Source organism: Jaculus jaculus, chromosome 13 (genome assembly GCF_020740685.1).
Source record: "Jaculus jaculus isolate mJacJac1 chromosome 13, mJacJac1.mat.Y.cur, whole genome shotgun sequence".
In the NCBI taxonomy this organism is placed as follows: domain Eukaryota; kingdom Metazoa; phylum Chordata; class Mammalia; order Rodentia; family Dipodidae; genus Jaculus; species Jaculus jaculus.
In genome coordinates, this window is record NC_059114.1 from 8,077,527 (window position 1) to 8,101,869 (window position 24,343).

The window sequence follows — 24,343 nt, forward strand, 5'->3', positions numbered from 1 at the left end:
TGTTCTTCCCTGACGGGTGAGTGGGTCTCATTAATGTACACACTTGTGCACACACCCACACGGGCACATACACACACGACTCCAAATCCAGAGAAATGCTTCTCATGAACTGAGCACAAGATAAGTGCATATTAACTAAACGGATCCAAAATAGTGAACTATACAAGCAGATGGAGCCAAACTTTGAGCTGGTTCTTAGAGGGAGGGAAAAAAAAAATATGTATCTTTGCATTTCTTATCAAGACTTCTCAGGCCGAGCATGTAACTGGGCTGCACAGGCCCCTAAACAGAATCCTCAAATGGCATCCACAGGGCTATGCCCAGGGCATTTAGAGACAGGCGCAGCATAAGGATGGCGAAATTGCCTTTGTTTCAAAAAGCCAAACTTTGGTCCACAGCCTCCTTTGCCTCAGACACAACAAGCCACCCCACCCGGCAGTATGTGGAGAGACAAAAAGGGCCCACTCGCCTTCAGCGCGTCTCTCTCTGGTCCCTTGAAGACAGGGATAAGTTTCCACAGCAAAGGCCCTGTGCGTGGCTTATTTGTGTGCAGGAAATCTTCCTTTTGCTGAGTTCCTCATTGACTTTAGCTTCCCCTTTTTTCCCCCCGCCATTCAGAAAAAGGAGGAAAACAATATCTACAGAGTGGGAGGCCAGAGAGGACATGTTGGCACTCCGAGGCAGTGGGATTGCCCGTAGGTCTATGGAAGGCAGGATTTGCCTTCTGGCCACATCGCAGGTCACCCGGGGAGAGGCCATCTACTTCCTGTCCCCCCACCCCATCATACTTCACTTCTGGGATGATCTGGATACATCATGGTGGAGGACTTGGCCCCAGGCACATCACTGTGGCTCAACTACCCAGGCCTGTCTCCAGTTTTGTCCCCCCTGTGGAGCCTCAGTCACTCAACTCAACCAAAAAAAAAAATGGGACTTATTTCGAACAGAGCCGTAATATGGTCATCCACTCCAGTCAGGGTTCTCCATGTCTACACCCCCTACATCTGAGTTCCTATGGGAGCTCCCAGGCCAGCAGAAAAAGCTTGGCTAGACACTGCATCCTTTGTGATGGCCACGCCGGTCCCCAAGCAATTCACACCACCTCAGCCTTGCCTGCGAGATGCTCTCAGACGCGACTTCCACCGTTACACAGCACTTTCCACTCCTAAAACCCCAGACGCTGTAAATAAAATCTCAATTTTACCCCGGTCTATCTATCTGTCTGCAACTGCAACCCCCTCACCCCAAGGAGATGAACTGTACCCCGGCCTTCCAAACTTGGGGGAGGGTGTTTCTCTCTCTGCCTTATGACCCCTGGGAAAGGGGGGTAGCATGTCCATGTCAGCACTTGGACCCTAAAACTGTTCAGGTTTCTCAAACAGCCCATGAGGACGTAGGAGAGCCTGCTAACTCCTCGGCGAGCTCAGCCAAGTCTGGCTGCGTCCTGCGAGCTGAGCCTGGGGCCTCTGTCGGCTCACCCACCCCCCTCTGATCTAAGATGGACCCTTAGAAGTGTGTTGTTCCTTGTGATCATTGTCATCATTTGACAATGCCTGCATTCCACAATGTCATGGTGGCCAGAAAGGGTCGTGTCTTTTTTTGTGACACCTCACCCTGTCTGAGTGAGTGGATGAGCAGTGTGTACGTGTGTGCACATGTATGTGTGCATGGTTTGCACAGACGCATGCATGGAGGGGTTCACTAACCGTTACCTCACATTCCAAGAACTCACGAACACAGCCAGGAACGCACGCGAGGCACACTGGGTCCCTGAACTTCAGGACAGACAATGCCCTCAGTCACCCCATGCAAAGCCACAAGCATCGTAAAAGCCCAGAGATCTCGTCAGTCCCAGGGAATTTTTCTATCCCATGCTTTAAGATCAAATGAAATGCTTCTGCCCAAAGACTCTTTAAACTCTTATCAGCACCAAGGAGGAAAAAGTAATTTCAAATCCTGGAGACTGAACGCATTGACGGGCTGCGCAGTTGTCACAGGCAGGCTGAGGAAGCAAAAGGAGAAGGCCTCAGAATGCCTCCAAGTTACTTTACACGTCCGTCCTCCACAAGCCTCTGATGCCTGAGGTGCTTGGAAGAATACCTGGGACACAGTTCTCACTGAGTGTCTCAAAAGCCCCTAACTTTCCAATGACCTTCCAGCGTAATGTGTCCCCAACACACCTTCTCCATCCCACGTCAGTTCACCCAAACCAAACATTAGCACGGTTAAATTGAACTGCAACACCCCCCAAAAAAAACCCAGAGATTGACAGAGGGATTAAAACCCCAGGAGCAAACATTCTGCGAGGAGTCCAGAACGTTCCACAGAGAGGTCAAGAACGGCAAGGAAGACAAAAACGAGGGCTGGAGAGATTGCTTAGTGGTTAAGGCGCTTGCTTGCAAAGCCTAAGGAGTCAAGTTCAATTCCCCAGGACCCACGTAAAGCCAGATGCACAAAGTGGTGCATGTTTTTGGAGTTCGTTTGCAGTGGCTACAGGCCCTGGTGTGCCAATTCTCTCTCTCTCTATCTCTATCTATCTGCCTCTTTCTCTCTCATGCTCAAATAAATTAATTAATTATTTAAAAAAAGAAAGAAAGAGAAAAACGAAGGCTTTGACTCACATAAGCTCTAAGGGAAGTAGTCAGTGGACCTGTGCGCTCTAAATGCAGACTGAGGCAGCTGCTTCCTACAGCAGGTGAGAGCTTGTGTTGGGACATTTACTGGGGTGGGGGGGCTGTATCTGCCAGTTCATTCATGTAAGATGTTCCTTCGAGGCAGGAATAGACTAAGACTTCCAAACTGTTACATCCAATTGCTTTAGGTTTAAAGAGCACTTGGGTCTCTCTGATGAAGTATAAAATCGTGAAGGGATTTGCAGACAATCGCTATAAAGTTCTCTCTCTGATCACGCTTCACAGGGGAGACGTGATAACACAGACCTCCCAGTTTTCTCAGGCCAGAGGGAGAAGGGGAGCTGGGGATACTGGGCTATGATACAGCCCCACTCAGTTTAGGTACTGAGGGTGTCCACCCAACACGGATGATGAGGTCCAAGTTGGAAGACTTGAAACTGCCCCCTTGAATTTGCAAGATTCGGCGGGGGGGGGGGGAACCTGTGGTGGTCTTTCCCCCTACTCCACCCCCTTTCAGCGTCCCTTCAGGACAAACACTGTTGGGAGCAGACACTCTGCTCGATTCCCAAACCTCCAAGGCCCCTGATTAAAATGCAGACCAGCAAACAAAGCAGGACCGCGGCCCTTCTCTAATCACTACACACACCCCCACCCCGAGAAAGCGATGGCTTTCAAACACCTCTCCTCGCTCAAGAAAATTAAACTCAACTCTCCCATCCAGAGCACAAAACCAGTATGGGGTTTAAGCCTCAAGATGTCCACCCCCACACGTGTCTCCTCACCCGCAGAACTGACTGCTCCCCAGTGAGGCTAGGTGTTGAGTGCACATCCAAGGAAGACAGAAGGAGCGATGGGCCGCCTTTGCACTGAGAGGCCCATCCAGAGATCTAGAACCATCTTGTGCTTGGCTTCTGGGCCCCTGAGCAGCCCACTGCTGGGGAATCTGGCGGGACTGTTGAACATGAGGACAGAGGGTCCCCACAGGCAGCCCCGTAACTAATTCGAAAGCCCAGCGTCGTCTCCGCCACATACATCGTTGGTACCAAAAGATTACAATAAAGGAGAGGAATTTCCATAAATGAAAAGCAGAGTCCGCTTCCCACAATTGGGGGGAGGGAAGGGAAGGGGGAGAACGCTGATTCAAAGATTCCTCCTCCCCTCACAGGGAAGCAGCTCTGGCTAAACTCAGCCAGGGAGATGGCTCCACGCATGCTCCACGCACAAAACTCAGTGGAGGGCAACGTGCCTCTGCCACTGGAAATTTCTGGATCAAAGTCACCCAAGGCCCACCAGGCCCAAGAGGCCAACATTTTGTGATTAGGATCTTCACAATACCCCCACACACACCGCCTCCTCTATTTTTAGGACATGCGCTCATGCAGTCCTTGACAGACTCGGAAGCTGTAAGCTAAGTAAGGCCACAGAGAGTAGAGGGTTAGCCTCCCTTTCTGGATCACCTTCGGGAAGGCAGATTCCGAGGACAGTGGACAAGAAACGCACTTGGCTGTGGCTCACAGAGATGCACATCCAGGGCAGTGGGAGCTGGAGGAAGAAAGTGCGGGGGGGGGGGGGGGTTCCTTCATGCCCTTAGTTACTTTCTACATGTCTACGGAGATCTTCCATGCGACCTGAGTCCCACCTGACCCACACTCTCTAAAGTCAGCTCTCAGATCGGTTCATAGGGTCATGGCATATGTGTGTGTGTGTGTGTGGACGGGAATCTTGGAAATTTTCCTCCAAATGCCTCCTCTTCTCCATCACACGCCCATGGGTCTATCAACATCTCTGCCACGAGTAATCAAATCCCACACTCGAATCTGTCCACCCAAGATGCACCTAAAAATAGATGTGTCCTGACAAACTCGTCCCTGCAGACAAACCTGACTTAAGTGACGGTGAAGAAAAAGCTAGGCTGTCCCAGTCCCTTCCTGGCTAAAGACCTGAGTAAATCAACCAGAGTGGGCTAGAAAGGTGAGGACATGCTGGCGGCCTAGAAGACCCCTCCCTCCCCCGCCCACCACACTCGGAGGACCCCTCTGGTAGGAGAGGACTTGGCATTTCCCTGTTGCCTGCTTGTCCACACACACTCCCCAGACATTTGATCCTATTATATAAAGCTCGGTCTTTTCATCTCTAAAATTAAACAAACAGGGGGAAACACGGTATTCCTAACTGACAGTATCTATCTCCTAAATGGTGCAGGCAGAGTAGGTTGTTCCGTGGGCAAGGAACACAATCGGATGCTATTGTCACTCAAGTGGAGAGAATCGGGCCACTAGCGATTTGCTGAATGTCGCAGAGCTGAGCACGTCCAGGAGATCCCCATCCGCTCCCATCCGCCCTTCCACAGAGGGGAAAATTTGCCTCCTCTCGTCTCCCTCTGGTCCTCCCAGACTGTTTATTAAAGATGTATATTTTATATCAGGAGAGTGGATCAGTTAACTTCTTGGCAAGGGCAAGCCGTATTCTCAGAACCTATTAAGATTCTTTGTGGAAATTTAAATATCTCTGTCAGGCAAACAAAATCATATCAGGAATCGTAGAATTTCATTGCTAGAAAGAGAAATTAGATTAAGCAACCCACGTTTCTCTCCTACACCTCAATAAAACAGAAGTCCATTTCGACAGCCTCTCTCCCTTCCGGTCCGAAGGGGCCTCACAAGAAATCTAAATGAATTTATATGAAAGAAAGCTATCCTGAGGAAGGCCTTTCCATCAGCCAAGATTTATCTGTGTGTGTGTGTGTGTGTGTGTGTGTGTGTATAAGAGAGAGAGAGAGAGAGAGAGAAGGAGGGAGAATATGTTGAGTATATGTGGCATATTGGAACGCAATGCCTATTTAAAGACCAAGAGAACTGAAAAAAAAAAAAATCTTGTAGCAGAAACCATGGCAAGTTCAACGCCACTCAGCTTCAGCCCCTTAAAACACCCTTGTCCTTTATTAATATTTAGTAGAAATGTATAATTGCAGATGTGCACTACTTGGGGTTTTATGTCGGGAGGCGGGCAAGGAAGACAGGTTTATTACAGCCATGAAATATTAAAGCAGCAAAGAACAGTAGTTGCATGCTCCTGCGCTAGCCAGGGACCAGGCAGCCCCGAATGAACCAATGAATGTCAGCTGTACAAATGGGGCCCCTATCTGTTTACAGAACCCTGATTAGCACCTGCAGAGTTTAGGGTTACATCTTCCGGAGGAGCAAAAGTCACATGAAGGCATGCAACCCCCCTCCTCCCTGAGCTTGGGGGGATTTCGCAAGGCAACTGCGGTCTAGCTGTCCCCCACCCCAACCCGCCCCACCTCCCCACCAAGATGAGTCTGAGTGAGTCTTTAAAATCTCCTCTCTGCTGTAGCAAGGATGGACAACTGACTGAAGACCAGTGACCCCCCCAACTCTTGAATCTAAGGTTGGCCCTCCCTCCCCAAGTTCACCCCCCCTCCACCCATCCAAGGAGACTCAGTGTTTCCATTCCTACCCACCTAGTTCTTCCCGGGGCTGGTAGTAAACTGTGTGTGGACTGGAGCATACAGAGAAGCATGAAATTCCAAAAATTTCTCCCACATCTCTGTAAAAACATCATACTTCCAAAAAGGGCAAGATCGGGTGCACAGCACGTAGGCAAGGCTGCTCGAGTTTCAGTGTGTGCAGAAGACCCCTCGAGGCTGGCCTGCGTTTGCAGATAGAGAAGTCTGGATGGAAGAAGGAAGTTTTGACCAGGACAACTTATTATACAACACGGTTAACTCAAGTTGTGAAAGTCATTTGGGGCAGAAGAAGGGGGAAACACACCGTCTTCAGCCTAATATCTATTATGTATATTATGTCACCATCGCTCCTTCTTTCTCTGTCTTGGAATTCCTCCTTAGCCACACACGCCTATTACAAAGATAGGTAGATGGCTTGGCAAACTATTTTTAAAGTCACATCATCCTCGTTGACTTTAATAGGTGTCTGAGTCACCCCAAACCTGGGCTGGTTTTGTTTCCCCCCACACACACTTCTGCAATCTCACCCTTCCCCCGCCCCAACCTTATGCAGACAGCTTCATGGCTGGATGTGGGGTTTCATTAGGGAAAAGTTGTCCTGCGGGTTAAGAAAGAAGTTGGTGGGACGTGATAGGAGGCAAGCTCATTACGTGAGAATCTGGCCTAGACATTTTGAGGCACGCAACTTGCCAGTCAACTTTCCTCCTCTCCCGGGGGACATCTAAAACCCAAAAGACAAGCTGGGCACGTCTCTGTGGCCACACACTTAGGATGTCCAAAAGACTGCTCTGCTCCATCCAACCCCAGCACGGATCATTTCGTTAAATACCAACTCTCGGATTTTGTCACTGGAGCGGAGAATTTCAGAAACGGTGTTAATATTTAATCACATTAGTACTGGCGTGTTTTACGGCGTGACAAAATAAAATATCATTACAAAAATGGGCTTTGCCGGAGAGGGGCTGCTGGGTTGACTGGGCTGGAAGCTAGAGAAGGGGTTGCCAGCGCAACCGGGCATCACAGCTCTGGGCTCCCGGGGGGCCCTGGACACTTTTAGAGCAAAGCTGAATGACTTCATGGTTTTGGTTGTTGTTGTTGTTGTTTTGGGGTTTTTGGTTTTTTGGTTTTTGTTTTTGTTTTTTCCTGACTGTATTTCAAAGTGGCTCACTTCACTCTTGACTTGTAAGCAGGGGACCCTCAGGCCTGCAGAAAAAAAGCTCTATGTCCCTACTTATCCAACCTGTGCAGATGGGCCTGCGGGCCGTTATCATAATGAAAAGTTTAATCGCCCTTATTTACTACCAGGAAGAGAGAAGGAGTCAAGCAGAGGGCCTGATTAAGGCCCAGCTCACAGCCCAAGGCTGCAGCAGCTTTAAAGGACCCCAATTGTTCGTGATATCTAGGAAGGGCCCTCCGCTCTTCAGAACAAAGGAGGTCAAGTCCTGTCCCTGCCGCCCATAAGGTGGCCAGCACTGAGAAAGCCCCTGTCTCCTTACAGATGGGAGGGGGTGGGGGAGGGAGGGTGTCCCTTTAGCCTACCGAGGAAACCAACCCAAAAGTGACTAGCATATGTTTCCCCCCCAAAAAAATTATATTTTTGCTCATTTGACCATGATAATGAAACAAACAAAACAAAACACGTCTTTAGTGACATGTCTTCATGCCCAGCCTGAACCCCACCCCTCAGTGAAGAAGTAGGAAGATATCTTTGTTAAAAAAAGAAAAACTCATTATAAACTCATTATACCTCTCTCTCCTTGCAATACTTCTCTCCACCTAATATGCCTCTTCTGAAGACCAGAAGAGAAAATGCTACTGGCCTGCCTTGTTAATTCTCTAATTAAAAAAAAAAAAAAAAAAAAAAAAAACTTTTCTTTCCCTATTTTGGCTACTATGTTCTTAATTACCGGAAGGTGGTAAGAAAGGGAAGGGGAAGGGCAGCCAGGCCAGGCCAGGTAAAAGTGACAGGGGCTGAGATTAGTGCTAACCAGCTATCGATCGCTAGATCGAGATGTTGTGTACAAGAAAATAAAAGAGAAGGGGAGGGGACAGCAGTCAGGGTGCAGTGTCCAACTCCATTTTAAAAGGTAAAAAAAAAAAAAAAAAGGCAAGGGTCCCAAACGAACCAATTTATGGCCTGGCCTGGAAGCAGCCCACAGAATGCTGATGCTGGGCTAGGGGTCTGCTGTGCATGCTAAACACAGGGCTTTCCAGGGAGAGAGAGAAAGAGAGAGAGAGAGAGAGAGCACGGCATGGGCCGTCCCGAGCTGGGCAGTCAGGGGAACAAAGAGAAAAGCAGCAAGGCCACTTTCATGAATGAGAAACCCTAAAGAAAGATACTCAGACAGGCACGGAGTTCCAAAGGCCTCAGCTCACACCCCGCTCCTTTTCCAACTCCTCCTTCCTTGGGACCCAACCCATTCCCTTCAAGCCGACCCTTTCCCAAACCCCAGGCTCAAGACAGCCAGCCCAGTGGCATGTGGAGGGAGTGAAGAGTGGAGAACTGTTCAGAGAGGACAGGGAACGGTATGGGCACCATTTATTATTATTTTTAAAGACAGGGTTAAATTGCCAGCCACTGGTACCATGGTCAAATTCCGCTCCGAGAAACTCAAGAGAAGTCAAGTAAGGTTGGGGGGGGCGGGCAGGTAGAGAGGACAGGAGGAGGGAAAGTGATGCTTTCTAATTTGAAGACAGACGCTCCTAGCTGTATGTTTGTTGTTTGTTTGTTTGTATGTCTGAATGCCCCATTAAAATAAAATGAGTATGTACTGCAACCCAGGTTCTTGGGGTTTAAGAGAACTGTTATTGCTTTAACTGGAATGGCAGCCCATTTGCTATAACCCCTGCCCCTCCCACCTTAAAGGCCTCCAGGCTTGGTGAGGAGAGGTGTTTAGAATGCAAACGAGACCTGGGACTGGACATCTGTCACCAACGCCAAGCGAGATATTGACATACGCGGGTCCTTTGTGTCTTAGGGAAACACATCCATATCCCCCATCCACAAATGATGTCCCGGACGCATGGTCTGGTGGCCGCCAAACAGCTCTAACCCAAGTCCAACGGCCCCCAACATCCCCCCCACACCCCATACCGACTTCAGGAAGATATACCCCAAGACAGTCACCTGCTCCTGAAAGGTCTCCAGGTTTGGGGGGTCTATATATATATATATATATATATATATATATATATATATATATTCGTTTTGTTTTTCTTCTTTTCTCTTTCAATGAAACTCTCATCGTGAAGAAGCAGCTACTCATTAAAAACAAATGTCAAACGAGGCATCGCATCTGAGTGACGCTGTTGATACCAGGGCTGGCAACTTTCTCTGTCAGAGACACTGTCACCAAAGCCAACTCCAGCGGCAGGCAGGCTGGCTGGCTGGCTAAGAAGGACAAGGTGGGAAGGAAGCATCCAGAACTTTCCAGGTGTCCTGCCCAGAACTCCTAAGGCAGTGGGACCGGAATGCTGAGGGCAACAAGGGTCAGAATGGGAAAAGGGAGGGGCCTAACTCCACCAAGGCCTGTACCCTGGAAAACTCAGCTAACATGGGGTGGGGAGGGGGAGTGTGTGACAAAAGAAATCTATAAATGATTCCCTGCAGGGTACCATCTAAGTTCTTGCCACCCTGGGAAGCCGGAGTCCGCCTGACAGACCCACAAGTTGTAACCAAGGAAGGCCAGGGGCCCTGCAAGTCCCCCAGGACCCAAGGGGTAAGGCTAAGGCCTGCCCTGGGACTGGGGCATGCCACTGAAAAACAAGGAACACAGGCACATATACCTTCTTTGCTGTTGGGGTTCTGGGGCTTGGCCTTCTCCCAGGGCGCCAATGTCTTGTCATCGTCCCCGCTGTCCACCAGGGCCTTGTCTGCTGGCATGTACCAAGTGGCGCTGTGCTCTGCCATGAGGGAGTCCAGGTCAATGGTGCTCATGGCACTTTTGACTGCGTCGGAGCAGCAGCTGCCCAGCTCGCTGTCACCGTTCTGGGCGCACTCTGCCTTCTTGCCACCTTTGAGCCCCAGGGGCTGGTCCTCGGAGATGCTGAACTGCTGTCTCTGTAACTGGATCTGGGCCTGAAGAATCTCCAGGGGATGGATGTCGTCGGGTGGTGGCCCACCGCTGCTGCTGGTCGGGGTCCGGACCTGTTCCAGGCCCGGGGTGCTGGGATGGCCGGTGCCCGCACCCCCGCCATAGCTGTCAGGGGTGGAGGACGAGGTAGACATGATACCCAGGCCCAGTGGAGGTGGGGGCGCCTTCGGTCCGTGTTCTCCTGCGCCCACCCCTCGGGGAGGGAGTTTAGGTGAGCCGGTCACCAGGGGGCTCCTGCCGGCTTTGGCCAGGGCTGGCGGGTTGTCGGAACTGGAGGACACTTCGTCCTCGTTGGCATAGCTCGTGCTTACCTCGTCCGAGGAGAACTCACCCACGTGGGGCGAGCTACTGTCCGACTTGGCCGCACCGTCCAGGGATGCCATGAGGTCCGGCTGGTCCCCCAGGAGCAACTCGGCTCCTTTCCCCCACGACGGTGACGTAAGTGCCTTCTCGTGGGGCGTGGGCGCCCCGCGTGCCTCGCTCACCGAGCTTGCCCCGACGGCCACCCCGCCTGGTGCCTGCTGCTGCCCGGGGCTCACCCCAGGGGCACCCCCACTGTCCGGAGCCGCAGCAGCAGAGTATTTGTCGAAGAAGGTCCCGGGGCTCACATGACCGCTGTCCCTTTTTCTGCGCCCCCTTCCCCGGCCACCGCCCCCGGGGACTGGCTTGCCATCGTTCCCCGACGTGGATTCCAGGGTGTAGTTGGGGGACAGGCTGGTGCCGTCCCCCTGGCTGGGAGGGTTGGGTGGACCCGAGGCTTTGGAGCCACTGTTACTGGTCCCAGATGGGCCTCCGGGCCCTGAGACCCCAGGAGCAGTCCCTCCTGGGAAGTAATCCGAGCCTGGGTTGCCGGCCGCCGCCGCGCCCCCGTCGGTCTCATTCTGGGTCAGTTTCCTCTTGCCCTCGGGTGGGTTCTTCTTGTTGAAGGTCACATTGAGGTTGGGGGCACCTAGGCTGGCGATCATGTTCTGGCAAGCAGTGGAGAGCGCTGCCAGGCAGCTCTGGCCAAACAGGTTGTCCTTGGAGCTGGGCTTGTTGAAGGAACCCAGCGAGAGCGCACCCAGCTTACTGGCCGAGGTGCGTTGGCTAGGCTGGAAATCGGGCTGCGAGGGGTAAGCGCCCCCGCCTCCACCGCCTGCGTTCGAGCCGCTGCCGCCGCCGCCGCCCCCGCCCGCGCTCGGGGGCGAGCTCACACCCGGGCCGCTGTGCGGCGTGGCCTGCCGGCTCCCCGCGCCAAACGGAAAGCCCGGCTGACCCCCGAGCGCGGGCGCGGCGAAGTCCGGTGGCGGGGGCCTGCGCTCCGAAGGGGCACTGGGCAATCCCACCCCAGCCCCGGGCGACTGCAACTGACCCAGGCTGGCCAAGCTACCCCCGAACTGCAGGCCCGGCGAGGCCAGCGCAGGCACGTGGCCCTCGCCGGGCATCCTCAGCGGTTCCTGCAGGGAACCCCGGAACATCACTCCCGAGCCGCCACCGGGCGGAGGGGGAGGCGCTAGGCCGGGATCGTGTGGACCGCAGTCAGGCGGGAGGCCTGAGCCACCCATCCTCCTGGACAACAGGTCTCCCGGCGGCGGGTGAGGCCCGGGGAACCAGGCACTCTCCTGAGCCAAGTGTGGCGCTTGCTGCTCGAAGGTGCCCAGGCGCCCCGCTCCCGCGCTGCCACCTTCGCGCTCAAAGTTCGGCTGAGCCAAGCCGCCCACCGAACCTCCGTGCACCAGGCCGCCCTGGCCCACGTCTCCAGGGTGGCCTAGCTGGGCCAGGTTGGGCTGGCGCAGCCGCTGTTGCTGGTTCCGAGAGGCCATCTGCTTGATCATGAGAGCCGCGTTTTGACGTTGCTGTTGCTGCTGCAAGGACTGGTGATCCGGAGCCGGGTGTTGCAAGGGAGGCCCCGAGGGGAAGCTGTCGGGCACCGGCGGTGTGAACTCGCCCGGCAGGCCCGGGTAGGCGGAGGGCGAGAGGTGATTGTCCAGAGCACCGTTGTTGTGCACGCCGCCACCGTTCCACGAAGCGCAGCGGTCCACTCCGGCGGCGCTGCCGGGGAAGTCGAAGCGCGGCCTCTTGGCCACGTTCATGTAGGGGGGCGCGTCGAAATGTTGCAGCCTCTGGTTGGGGGCCTGCTGCGGAGGCGGGTGCTGCATGTTGAACATGGGCTCGGACGGGTAAGGGTGCATGCTCCGGTTCTCCAACCGGTGGATGGGATACTCGAACTGCGCGTGCTGGCTGGGCAACATGGGCCCCCCGTCCTGCAGACCGCCGCTGGGCGTGCCCGCCTCGCCCTGCTGGGGCCGTGGGAGCGCGGGGGGACAGGAATTCTGTCGGACGAGAAGCGGTGGCGGTGGCTGTTGAGGTTGAGGCTGCTGTTGGGACGGCTGCGGGGGCTGCTGCTGTGAGGGTGGAGGGGCCTGCTGGGGAGGCTGCATTAACGGGTGCCGGGGGCCCACTGCGGGCTCCAGACCCACGGGCATCTTTCGGGCCCCGCCAAACCTCTCGAAGAAGACTCCGTGCTGCTGCTGCTGCTGCTGCTGTTGCTGCTGCTGCGGTGTTGGCGGCGGCTGCTGCGGCGGCGGTGGCGGCTGCGGCGGCTGGGCATGCATTTTGGATAAGCCCACCATGCCTGCGGCTCTAGGCAAGGCCGATGCGCCCGGGAAAGCGCCCCCGGGAACCTGGCGACCGGCTGCATAATGAGGCAGCTGTTGTCCTTCGGAGTCGGAGGGCGAAAACATGTCAAAATGTCCCGAGGGCCCCTCCCCCGGGTAATTGTATTCCAGAGAGTCGACGGCTCCTGGGTTGGTCACCCTCCGGGGCTCCAGGCTGTGGGAATCGGAGCCGCTCGAAGCGGGCAGGCAGTGGAAAGAAGCGGCCCGGTTAGGGCTCTGGTCCAGAGGCAGGCACGGAGCAGGCACACCGTGGCCCGAGGCGCCGGAACTGTGGAAGTCCGGGAGGTTTCCCGGTCGCTGTGGACCGAAGGTCTCCGGTCCCTGGCTCTCCGCCATGTGCTCGTAACCCTCGGCGAAGGGCGCTTGGCTGCCCAGGCCGCCGGCTGCGCCGCCGCCGCCACCGTAGCCCAACAGCCGGCCCCCGTGCAGGCACGAAGCCCCTGGGTCCGGGCCACCGAAGTTGCTGCCGAAGTGGGGGTGATGCTGGTGGGGGTGGTGACCTCCCCCAGGGTGACTGTGGTGAGGTTGCTGACCCCCAAAGAAGCCGTGCACTGGCTGCGCCTGCAGCCCCCCTGCGTGCAACTCCGAGTGCCCGCGCGCGTGGAAGCCGTATGGTTCCATATTCATGCCCAAGATCGGGGGTTCGCCCAGAGCGCTCATGGCAGGGTCCACGGGGCCAGGGGGCGCCCCGGCATGGAAGGCAGGGGCCTTAAAGTGGGCACTCATGCTCAGTCCAGTCTCGTTAAAGTTCCTCTCGCCCTGGCCAGTGTTCCTGCTGCCGCCGATCTGGGACTCGAATTGGTCCAGCCCAAACATACTTGGCAAGGGGGTGCAGGGTGGTGGTAGGGGATCAATAGGGCATGACAGCCTGCTCTTCGCCGCGCGCCTCCGGCCAGCAACACGGTCCAACCCTGAACTGGGGTGGGGAGGGGGCGCTCCGGGACGCTGGGCACCGCGGGGGTCTCAGCGAGCACCGTCAGCCCCGTCAGGCGTAGGGAGGCAAGGGGTGGGGGGGGGGGGACCACTCTCCGCTCCTCTCTGGAATCTCTTGAATCTGCCCGGAGCTGGCCTCTCACATCTTGCGAGGCCGTGTGGCCTTCTGGAGCTGTGTCGGGGGACCCATGGCCCGGGGCGGATGGCACAGCCGCGGGTGGGTTTGCGGGGAGGAGACCTGGCCGCCAGGCGAACAGAGACAAAAAGTTAAGCTGGGGTGGGGGGGGGAGGAAAGAAGGGGGCGGGAAGGGAGGCGGGCAAGCAGAGCGATCACCTTCTTAAAGTCCGATCTGGAGAGCCCCGGGGACGCCGCCGGTAGCCTCCCGGAATCCGGGGCGGAGCTGCAGGGAGCCGAGAGGGAGACCCTCTGAGCGGCAGCGATCGGAGCCCCGGCACCGACAGATCCCTCCTCCTCCTCCTCTTCCTTCTTCTCCTCTTCCTCCTCCCCCCGGAGTCCCCGAGCTGTGCGGTCCGGGGCTGGATCGGCTCTCAGTTCCCGTCGGTCCCGGGGTTGCTGAATCTTCAGCGCGTTGGAGGACCCGAGGCTCCGCTCGGCATCGCGGGTGCCGGTGGTCCGTCCCCCTCCTCTCTCCTCGGGGAGGAAAGGGGGGATGTTGAGGAAGCAGCGAGGGAGGCCAAGGAGGCGCTGAGGGTTTGGAGCGCAAAGAGTCCCGAGAAAGGCGCTGCCGGACTTCGCGGCGGGTGCGCTGCGCTCCCGCGTCCGCCGCTCCGGGTCTCCGCTCCGTTCGGTGTCTGAGTTCGCGGGAGTCTCCTGGCCCGGCTGGCAAGCGCGGGCGGGCGGGCACCGAGACAGGAGAGCGAGAGAGAGAGACGGGGGGGTGGGGGAGAGAAGAGAGGCGAGGGGCTGAGTCGCTCCCGAGTCCCCGGCGCCCGGCTTCCCTCCGCGCGCCGAGGTGCTCCGCGGATCTCCACCCCCTGCTCGGACCCGGGCTACGAGAGAGGGAGAAACGCGAGCGAGCCGGCGGAGGGCGATGCTGTCCGGGACCCGGGTTGAGTGGGGGCGGGGGGCAGCTCTGGTGTGTGTTGGGGAGGGGGTTGGTCCGCGCTCCCCTCTGCAGGCCGGAGGAGGAGGGGGGCGCGCGCGCGCGGGGCGTTGCGAGGGTCTGGGCTCCCCTCTCTCTCTGTGTCTGCCTCCTCTCGCCCAGCGCCGGGAGAAGCAGCAACAAGTTTTGCATTTCAGCAATCAATTTCAGCCATTACATTTGCACCAATCAGCGCCGCCCAAGCTCCGGGCCCGGGGATGGGCGGGGCTCGCTCTTAAGGTGGTCCCGGATCCTGGCCGCCGTGAGTCCCCCGCCACGAACCCGGCCACTACACCACCACCCACCCACCCCCTCCAAGCTCTGGGATCCCCAGCGCCTAGCCTCGCTTCTCGGGGGTGGGGTAAGGAGAGAAGGGTCTGGCGACATTGCGTTGGGGGCGCTTTCCTGAGGGCCTCCGGATACATCGGGATGGAGAGGGCGCAGGCCACGGAGAATGGCGGGAGCAGAGGTGGCTTTGTTCGCCACCCCCTCCCACCTTCCCATTCAAGCCTTTCCCAAGTCCCCACCCCCAACCGAAGCCGGCGAGAGAGTCCTGCCGGGTGGGCAAGGGGGGCGGGCGGCGGGGAGGGGGGCGGCGAGCGGTGCGGGGCGCTCAGACAATGGGGTCGCCTGGCAAAGCCCCTGGAGTCGCCACGGAAAGTCGCCAAGTGTCGCCTGCGCCTCAGCCCCGAAGGAACACGGCTCTCTCGGCTGTCCACTAGCGGCGCCCGAGGTAGCCCGCGGTTGGGGGCTCAGAGATTGTCCTGGAGGTGAAAGCTGATGGAGAGCCACCCCCCAACACACACACGCACGCCCCAAGTCTGGCTCTCCTCCTGAGGGACCCGGGCGCTTACCCTGTCCTCTAGGGCGCGCACAGTTGTTCTCGGTTGTCCCACTGTCCCCAGCTTCCGGTTCTCTGGCAGCCACCGGGAGGAACCACCAGTACTAGGCCGCTTTATGGGGGGCACAGTCGGTGAGCCCAGTGGGGAGCCGGGGGAGGGCACCCCGCGGCCACACGCGCGGCCAGGCCCAGGCCCCTCGAGGGCGCGAAGTTGAGCCTCCTTAAGAGATCAATTAAACTGAAGAGGTCAAGGAACGGAATTGGGTTGTGATACTAAAATCAATAGGAGTAATTTAATATCTGCCCTGCTCCTTATGAAATATTTATCCCAATAATCTTAGTTAAAATGTTTAGATCTTTCTGATCCCTCACAGAGGCTGAAATCTATCTTGCAATTAGAAGTTGGAAGCTAGAGGTGATAGAAGGCATAGGGTGTTTATTCTTACGTGTGGCACACGCGCGCACCTACCCACCCACCCCACCCCACGCGAGCGAGCTTGGGTGTTTTTCCTCCCTAAAGTGTCGGTAGGGGAGGAGGGACGAGAAGACCTTTAATTTTTCCTTGTTATAAAATTGCGCGAGGCAATTTTACTGGCAGGCCAGCATTCTTGGAAGGGGAGGAAAAAAGGGGGGGGGGAGGGAGAACTTTGGTTGAAGTACCTCTGATATCGCTATTAAATCTAACTAAAATTAAGCATGGTGTATAAAAATGCCCCCCCCACCAAAGAAAGTGTTTATCGCCCAAGTCTGTCTAGGGTTTGCTAAATTGCGCATGAAATCTGAAATGAAATAAACGTTATAATAAAACCAACCCCGAGCCCTTTTTATTTAAAAACCTCAGATTAAGCACTCCACCGTTTTGGCGGATATGACTTAAAAGTTACCATGTCATATGGACCGAGTGCCAAGTCATTGCTCCCTGGAGCTTCTGGGGACCCGAGTGGGGAGAGTGGGCTTCACTTAGATGGGGGGGCAGAAAACAGAGTCTCAAGGGAATCATTAACCCCCTCTCCCCAAAACACAAACAACCAAACTTTAAAAGCTCAGAAAGCAGAATCCAGCTCAGACCCAAGGCCCTTTCTGAAATCTACAGATTTCTTTTTCTTTCTTCCTTTCTTTCTTTTTTTTTTTTTTTTTTTTTTGGAAATTAAAAATGAAAATTATCCCCACCAAAACTGGGGTCCATAAATAAGCATTGGGAAGAAGTATTTGTACAGGGCGGTGGAGTTTTGAAAGGATTTTTCTGCAGGATCAGGTTGTTGGTCTGTGATTAAATATTGATTTTGTGTAATTAGTTTTCATGTGAACTATCCTCTTGCTGATAGCTTCGAGGTCTCAGAACTAGAAAAGAAATGGAACCGGACGTGGAAATGATTACTTAGCGAAGTGACAGGGAAGCTGGGGAAAAGACCAGGCCTGCTTGGCCTAGGCACAAGGAGATAAGGGTCCTAGGTAGATCACCAATATCTACCCCCAGGACCCCTGGGCCAGAGCTGGGGGATGGGGGGGGGGGTCTTTGAAGCTTCTGGGCAGGAAAGAGTACAGCAGGGGAGTGACCAGCGGAGATCCCATATGGACAAAGTCGTGGGTGACAGCGGGTCTGTACCTGGCTCTGGACTGTCTGAGGAGGCCCCACTGTGAACAGCCTGTGCGTCATGTCTGGAGGGAATAGGGGACCGTGGGGCCCTGTCTGGGGTGCTGGGATGGCAGGGGACAGGAAGAAGGGCTCTCACAGGGCTTTGAGGGAGCCTCCGGTTGGGGTGTGATTTCACATGCATGGGGGGGGGGAGGTCTCCTGCACACCTGGGCGGGTTTCCTGTTTGTGCTGCAAGGAGGGGGTGCAGGAGTATTTTTCTGGGGCTGTATCCAAGAGTCGGGCCTGTGAGGTGTATGAATGTCTGAAAAGAGGTTGTATTTCTGTTGGGTCACCCTTCTTTAACACTGTGAAGGTTGTGCCCGTGTGTGGCATGTGCCAGGCGAGCTGGTGTCTGTGTGTTTCTGTACATGAACATGTATATATGGTTGGGTGCCCCCTCTGTGTGTGTGTGTGTGTGTGCGCGTGTGTGTGTGTGTTTGTCTGTTCCCAGTCCCTGTTTCTCTGGCAAAGCACCTCTCTGCCTGTATGCGCACAGCGGCCTGGCCCCTCGGATGCTCACCTCTCCTGCATCTGTTCTCTTCTGCGTGCGAGGGCGTGCACCTCTGCCTGGACCCATCTGTGTCTGCGTGTGCGCGCGGCGTGTGCCCCTCCACGGTGTGGGCGCCCCTGCGTGTGCCCGCCCGCGTGTGCGCTCTGCCTCCGCCGGCCTGCATTTCTTTGGAACAGACACACTGCCCCCTAGCGTCCACATGAGCTCGAGGTGCAGCCTGTACAGCCAGGAGCTGCAGAGCCTGGGGGTCCCACCGAGGGCTTTTCTTTTCTCGGCCCTCTCTGCAGCCCTCCCCACCAGGGAGTGCGCTGGCAACTGAAGGAAAAGAAGGGTTACAGCTGGGCTGGGGCCCCAGGGCTCCTGAGGGTGCTCTAAGATGGTGACTCGTGAGAAGCCGACTGGTGCACCACCCCGCCCCCACTGGGGTGAGAAGCAATCTGGACTGGGGGAGGGGTGAACTCCCATGTGACAGGCACACGCACAGCCAGCAGACAGACGCCCTGTCACACTGTGCGCTTGGCCCACGCCAGCACACACGGCGGCAGGGGCGGGGATGGAATGTGTCTACATTTGCACTCCTCACTTCCATCCGCAGAGGACTCACACCAGCACCCTGGCCACCACCAGGCATGGAGGACTCTCTCCGTTGTGGTTGGCTGGGGGTTTCTGTCCGTGGTCCACTTTCATCCCCATAACAACCCATTTGACAGATGCCAATACTGAATCCCTGGCTGGCCAAGGGACTCGCCCAGAGCCAAACAGTGGTAGAGCCAGGAGGCCATTCCACAGACACCAGACCTGCCAACCGCCACTCCGCTGGCTGCTGACCCTGAAAGGTGAGCGTTCAGCCAAGGCACGTGAGGTAGGAAGTGGGCAAGTGCAGGTACCAAGTGCCCCCCTCCTCCGTGTCTGCACTGTCATGGTGGTGGCAGGACCCTGCATCCCCGCCCCAGGAAAAGTGGGGGAAGTAGCAGGACATCCCTTCATACCCTCACCCTAGACCCCCATGACCTCTGGAGTTGGAACACTCAGAGGAACCTTCCTACACACAGACTGTCCCCTGAGAGGCCTGAAGGAGCCTGCTTCCCAGACAGCTGCCATGGGGTGTCCCCAGAATGGCCTCCTCCACAAGCTCGTGGGCTTAGGATCATAGAGGCAGTTTCAAATACTCTTGTCACCACTGATCGGCTGCGTGACCTTGGCCAGAAAACTAACCTCTCTGAGCTTCCCTTGTAGCATAAAGATGACCAGCAGCGGCGCTCAGTGTAGCCTGCATCGGGTAGCTGTGAGACATCAGTTCCTCTCGCTGTCACCACATCCCCGGAAGGAGAGGGTTCATTTGACAACTTGGCCTCGCTCACCAACCTGGCTTCCAGGGGAAAGACCAGTCCGTCCCTGGTGGTCATCTCAGCTAGTGTCCACCACGATCTGCCAAGGTGACACCCTGCCCAGAAACCTACAGGGGGCCCAGCTATAGCCAGGACCTAGGAACGAGGAGATATCCAGTGGCCAGAAGGAATGAGACCTTCATGGAACCACAGGCTGCTGGTTGCTAAGCAACAGCATCCGCTTCTCTCTCTACCCATGGTGCCCAGCGCCTTTCCAGATCCACCTTCTTCTAACTGTCCACTGAGTGCCTACTTTGCACCGGGGTTCGGCTGGGGTTCGGCCTGGAAACAAGACCACGTAGGAATGTAGTCTCCACACTCGGGTGGATCAAAGGAGACCTGATGTCAGTGTGAGAGGGGCTCCATCAATCAGGAGAATAGCTGCAGTGGGAGGGATGAGAACTAGAGAAGGGCTCCTGAAGGGAGGGCTTTGAAGGTCGAATAAGAGCTTGGCAGCCAGAAATAATCAAAGGACTTTCCAAGTAGAAGAGCCAGGCAAAATGGATGTGGGAAGGTTCAGGGAGTAAGGAGGGGGATGAAGTCGGGGCAGGACTGAAACTGTAGGGGTCACCTGGATCTGGATCAGGAGGATGGGGTAGGCAAGAACTTGGTTGAAACCCATGCAAAGACTTCAAGCAAAGCCAAGGGACACAGTCCTAGAGAAGTTTGCTTTTAAAAATACTTTTTATTTATTTCATTTTCAAGCAGAGAGGAGGAGGGAGGAAGGGAGAGAGAGAGGGAGGGAGGGAAAAAATGGGTGCACCAGAGCCTCCAGCCACTGCAAACGAACTCCAGACACATGCACCATCTTGAGTATCTGGCTTACATGGGTCCTCAGGCTTCTCAGGCAAATGCCTTAACCATAAAGCCATCTCTTCAGCCCAAGAGAGGAGCTTTTTTTTTTTTAAGTCCTTGGATGCATGAGGGTCTCCCCTTTCTTTGCTTTTCAAGGTGGTCCCAGATGTCATCCTCACCTCGTTGCCTTAGACATGGGACCTGGGAGAGGGAAAGTCCTGAGTCTGTCCCCAAGCACACCAGTGTTCTTGGCAAAGAGCCCCTCTCCTCTTGTGGGGAGAAGTACCGCTCCCTGTGGACCCAGTGGGAGTCACACCCCCCGGGTTCAAAGCCAGTGCCACCCGACCTGATGCCAGGAGACTGGCGTCAGAACTCCTGTCCGCCAAGGCATCGAGGAAGGAAAATGTAGCAGCTCAGGGGATGGGTGGGTGGAGGCAGATAAACGATAGACAGCTTACTATAAGCTGCCCAGTGAGGTGGGTTCTATTACTTTCTGCCACTTTATAAAGAAGAAACTGGCCAGGCATAGCGGCCCACGCCTTTAATCCCAGCACTCGGGAGGCAGAGTGAAGAGGGTTCATGTGAGTTTGAGGCCATCCTGGGACTACAGAGTGAATTCCAGGTCAGCCTGGGCTACAGCAAGACCCACATCAGTGAACAGTCTTTCCCAAGACCCCACAGCAACTAAGAGACAGTGCTATACCTTTTTCTTTCCTTTGGTTTTTTGAGGTAGGCTCTCACTGTAACTCAGGCTGACCTGGAATTCACTATGTCGTCTCAGGGTGGCCTCGAACTCCTACCTCTGCCTCCCAAGTGCTGGGATTAAAGATGTGTGCCACCAGGCTGGAAAGGATGGCTTAGCGGTTAATGCATTGGCCTGCAAAGCCAAAGGACCCAGGTTCAATTCCCCAGGACCCACGTTAGCCAGATGCACAAGGGGCGCATGCATCTGGAGTTCGTTTGCACTGGCTGGAGGCACTGGTGTGCCTATTTTCTCTCTCTATCTCTCGCCCTCTTTCTTGGTCAAATAAATAAATAAATAAATAAATAATTTTTTAAAAGATGTGTGCCACCATGCCCAGCGAACAGTACTATATCTTAAACCATGCCTAGTGTGGATGCCCTTCCACTACCACCGCCACCATCAGTCCTCATACAGTGACAAAGACTTGGCCTCTGGAACCCAGGGCTGCCCTCCATGGTGGAAGCTGAGTCCACAGATTGACAGCTTGGGCTTGGGACCTAAGCCCTGAAGACTCCCAGTTCTAGAGAGAGATCCTCCTCCTTGTCTACTCTCCTTCAGCTTCGTGCTTCCCACAGGCCTCTGGGGTGGCTTGACCTCAGGACATCAGCCCTGGGGGCAGAGCCTCTGACTGTCCTCTTGCTTGATATTCAGGAGAAGGACAGGCACAGCCAGGTGGGGCCGCTGTTCAGAAGCCCCCTTGTCATCACAGGACATTGCAACTCAACACGCTATGTTCCCAGACGCTCACGCCACTGGCTTCTGGCTTCCAGCTGCGTGGAGGAGCCGGCCCTCCCCTGGCACATGGCATCTCCAGGAATGGTGCTCAGAGCAGAGCGGCCGCAGGTATCTCAGCCACATGGTGTCAGGCTCGGCTGTGACGGGCCATGCGAAATGGTAGTGGGCTGGGAAGGACGGGGCTCTGTGGTAGAGCGCATCTTCAGAAAAGAAGGCTCAGGAGGCGGGCCGGAGGAGCAAGACCGTGACTTGGAAGCATGAACTGCCAACAGCGACAACAGCGTGTTTCTAGCCAGGCATGATGGAACACGCCTTTAATCCCAGCACTCGGGAGGCAGGGGTAGGAAAATCGCTGTGAGTTTGAGGACGCCCTGAGACTACAGAGTAAATTCCAGGTCAGCCTGGGCTGGAGTGACACCCTACTTCGGTGGGGGGGGGGGAAACCAAAATAATAATAAGTGTGTACATACTCTCCAAGGCTTCACTGATTCCTAAAAGCACCCCAGGAGGGCAGTGCTCCCTAATCCTCAGCACCTGGGACCCTTTCTCCGGGCCACCCAACTGGCCCTGGCAACCCTGTGGGTCCTAAAGCCACGAGGCAGTGTCCCTCCTGTATGGGCTCCTCTTCCCCATGCAGCCTGTAGCCATGAGCTTTGATTTTCCATTCTGTAAGCAGAGAGCACTAAACCCAGGCTCGGCTCCCAAAATAACTCATGCCAGCCCCACAGGCCGAAAGGGAGGCCTGACAACTCCAGGGCCCGGGCCCGGTCTCATCTCCCCGTAGAAAGTCCCTATTCACAAAGGGAAGAAGAAAAAAAAAAAACAGCTGGCATCTCGCATAAAGCATCGGGTACCCCACAGCACCCCACAACAAGTCAGAAACGACAACAGTTCAACAGGATTCATCACTAGTCAATAGTCTAGTGTGATTTTGGACCCTCCCCTTTTGTTTGTTTTTTTTTTGTTGTTGTTGTTGTTATTGTTTGTTTTCTGAGGTAGGGTCTTCCTGTATAGTCCAGGCTGACCTGGAATTCACTCTGTAGTCTCTGGGTGGCCTCGGACTCACAGCAATCCTCCTACCTCTGCCTCCTGAGTTCTGGGATTTAAGGCGTGCGCCACCGCACCTAGCCGCCCTTTTGTTTGCATCCCCACCCATGCAGCGACCAGCTTCCCACCACAAGAACCCAGGTTCCTAAATAGAACTTCCCAACAGGCACAGACCATCGGGGAAACTGGGCCAGCCTGTAACTTGCCAAAACCTTTCAAATCACCCCCTCCCTTGTCATCACCCTTTCCCTGCCTACCTCTTCTCCCACAGCCCCTGCAATTGGAAGCATCAATCCAAGTTCAGGGAGAAGTTACCCCAAGGCCAAGGGTCACCACCTCATGTTGTCTCCGCGTCTGTCTCTCAGGAGCGACCATGTGGGCACCCTGCTTCAGGCCTCAGCCACAGCATCGGGTGTTCACTCAGTAGGCTGACGCCCCAACTCAGCCATGCCCCCTTCCACAAGGGAGGGGTATGCTGAAGCGACCTCTCAGGAAGCTTTTCCCTCTCCATACCTCAGTTTCCTCCTCTGTAAACCCTGTTACAGCAGTGCCACAGTGCCAGCAGGGAAGGGCATTGGTGGCATGAGATGGTGGGGGTGGGCATGCTTGTGCTTATCCCCAGGAGACACTGAGATTCCCTCCCAGGGCTTCCTGAAGGTGTGGCTTGGAGACATCTTGTTGGGACTCTTAGCAGGAGGGAAGCAGCTCCAGATCCAGGGTGCCCCCCATGAGCTGGGCCCTCCAGATGTTGTTCCTAATTCCCACAGCAACCCCACCCAGGGACCCACTTCGCAGAAGGGAACTTGCAGGACAGCACACCCCGCTGGGAAGAGCTTCTTTGTGTACCCAAAGGGGCGGCGTGATGGCTCAGTGGCAGAGGGAAAGACCCCAGCTTCCATCCCCAGAACCACAAAAATATAAAAACCAGCCGTGCGTGGTGGCGCACGCCTTTAATCCCAGAACTCAGGAGGCAGAGGTAGGAAGATCACATTGACTTCGAGGCCACCCTGAGACTACATAGTGAATTCCAGGTCAGCCTGAGCTAGACAGAGACCCTACCTAAAAAAAAAAAAGTGTGTGCGTGTGTGTGTGTGTGTGTGTGTGTGTGTGTGTGTGTGTGTGTGTGAACTAAGAGGCCTGCTAAGTGCTCAAAGGGTCCAAGCAAGAATGACAGCTCCGCAGGGGAAGCTCAGAGACACCCCTTCACGTGCCTGTCCAGGGGAAGGACAGCGGACAGGACAGGACCCACTGCTTTTAATGCCTCTTCCCTGTGTGGAGGATGTATCCCAGAGAGGCTAGATCTGTTCTCCCAGACCCTTGAAAGGATATTCAGATTGTCCCTATTTGACAGCGGCAATAAGGCCACCTCTCCCTGGACTGCTGTTTGGTGTCGGCACCGAGGCAGCATGGTCTCTGCCTTGGCAACTCACAAGTCACTGAACCTCTCCGGGTCTCAGTTTCCCCATCAGTCAAATGGGAAGAGGAGGAGCTCTGGGGATGTCAGGGGTGAACAGGGCCCAGGGCACTTAGCACGTAGTTAACACTCAATAAACGGCAGCTACCGCATGGAGCCAGGCCCTGAGCCCCCCTTCCCCCCCCAACAGGGCGGGCAGCTCTGGGAAGGTTTGGGGCCGGGCCCTACTCACCCACAGCAGCTTCCCTGCCCCCCCCCCCCCGCCCTTAACTGTGCTGCAGAGACTCTGGCCAGTGCACTGTGAGGAGAGGCTCTGAGCAGAAA

At 55.6% G+C, this 24,343-nt stretch overlaps 1 protein-coding gene across 1 annotated transcript in view; it reads right to left on the bottom strand.

The window, feature by feature from the left end:
- Mn1 (MN1 proto-oncogene, transcriptional regulator) overlaps positions 1 to 14,278 on the bottom strand; it is a 49,944-nt gene extending 35,666 nt beyond the window's left edge. Inside the window, exons 1-2 of the mRNA XM_004670947.2 lie at positions 14,139 to 14,278; positions 9,907 to 14,042 (exon numbers count right to left, since the gene is read on the bottom strand). Coding sequence (XP_004671004.2) covers positions 9,907 to 13,687 — 3,781 coding nt within the window. The 5' untranslated portion in view covers positions 13,688 to 14,042; positions 14,139 to 14,278. The remainder of the gene's footprint in view (positions 1 to 9,906; positions 14,043 to 14,138) is intronic.
- Between the last annotated feature and the right edge of the window lie 10,065 nt (positions 14,279 to 24,343).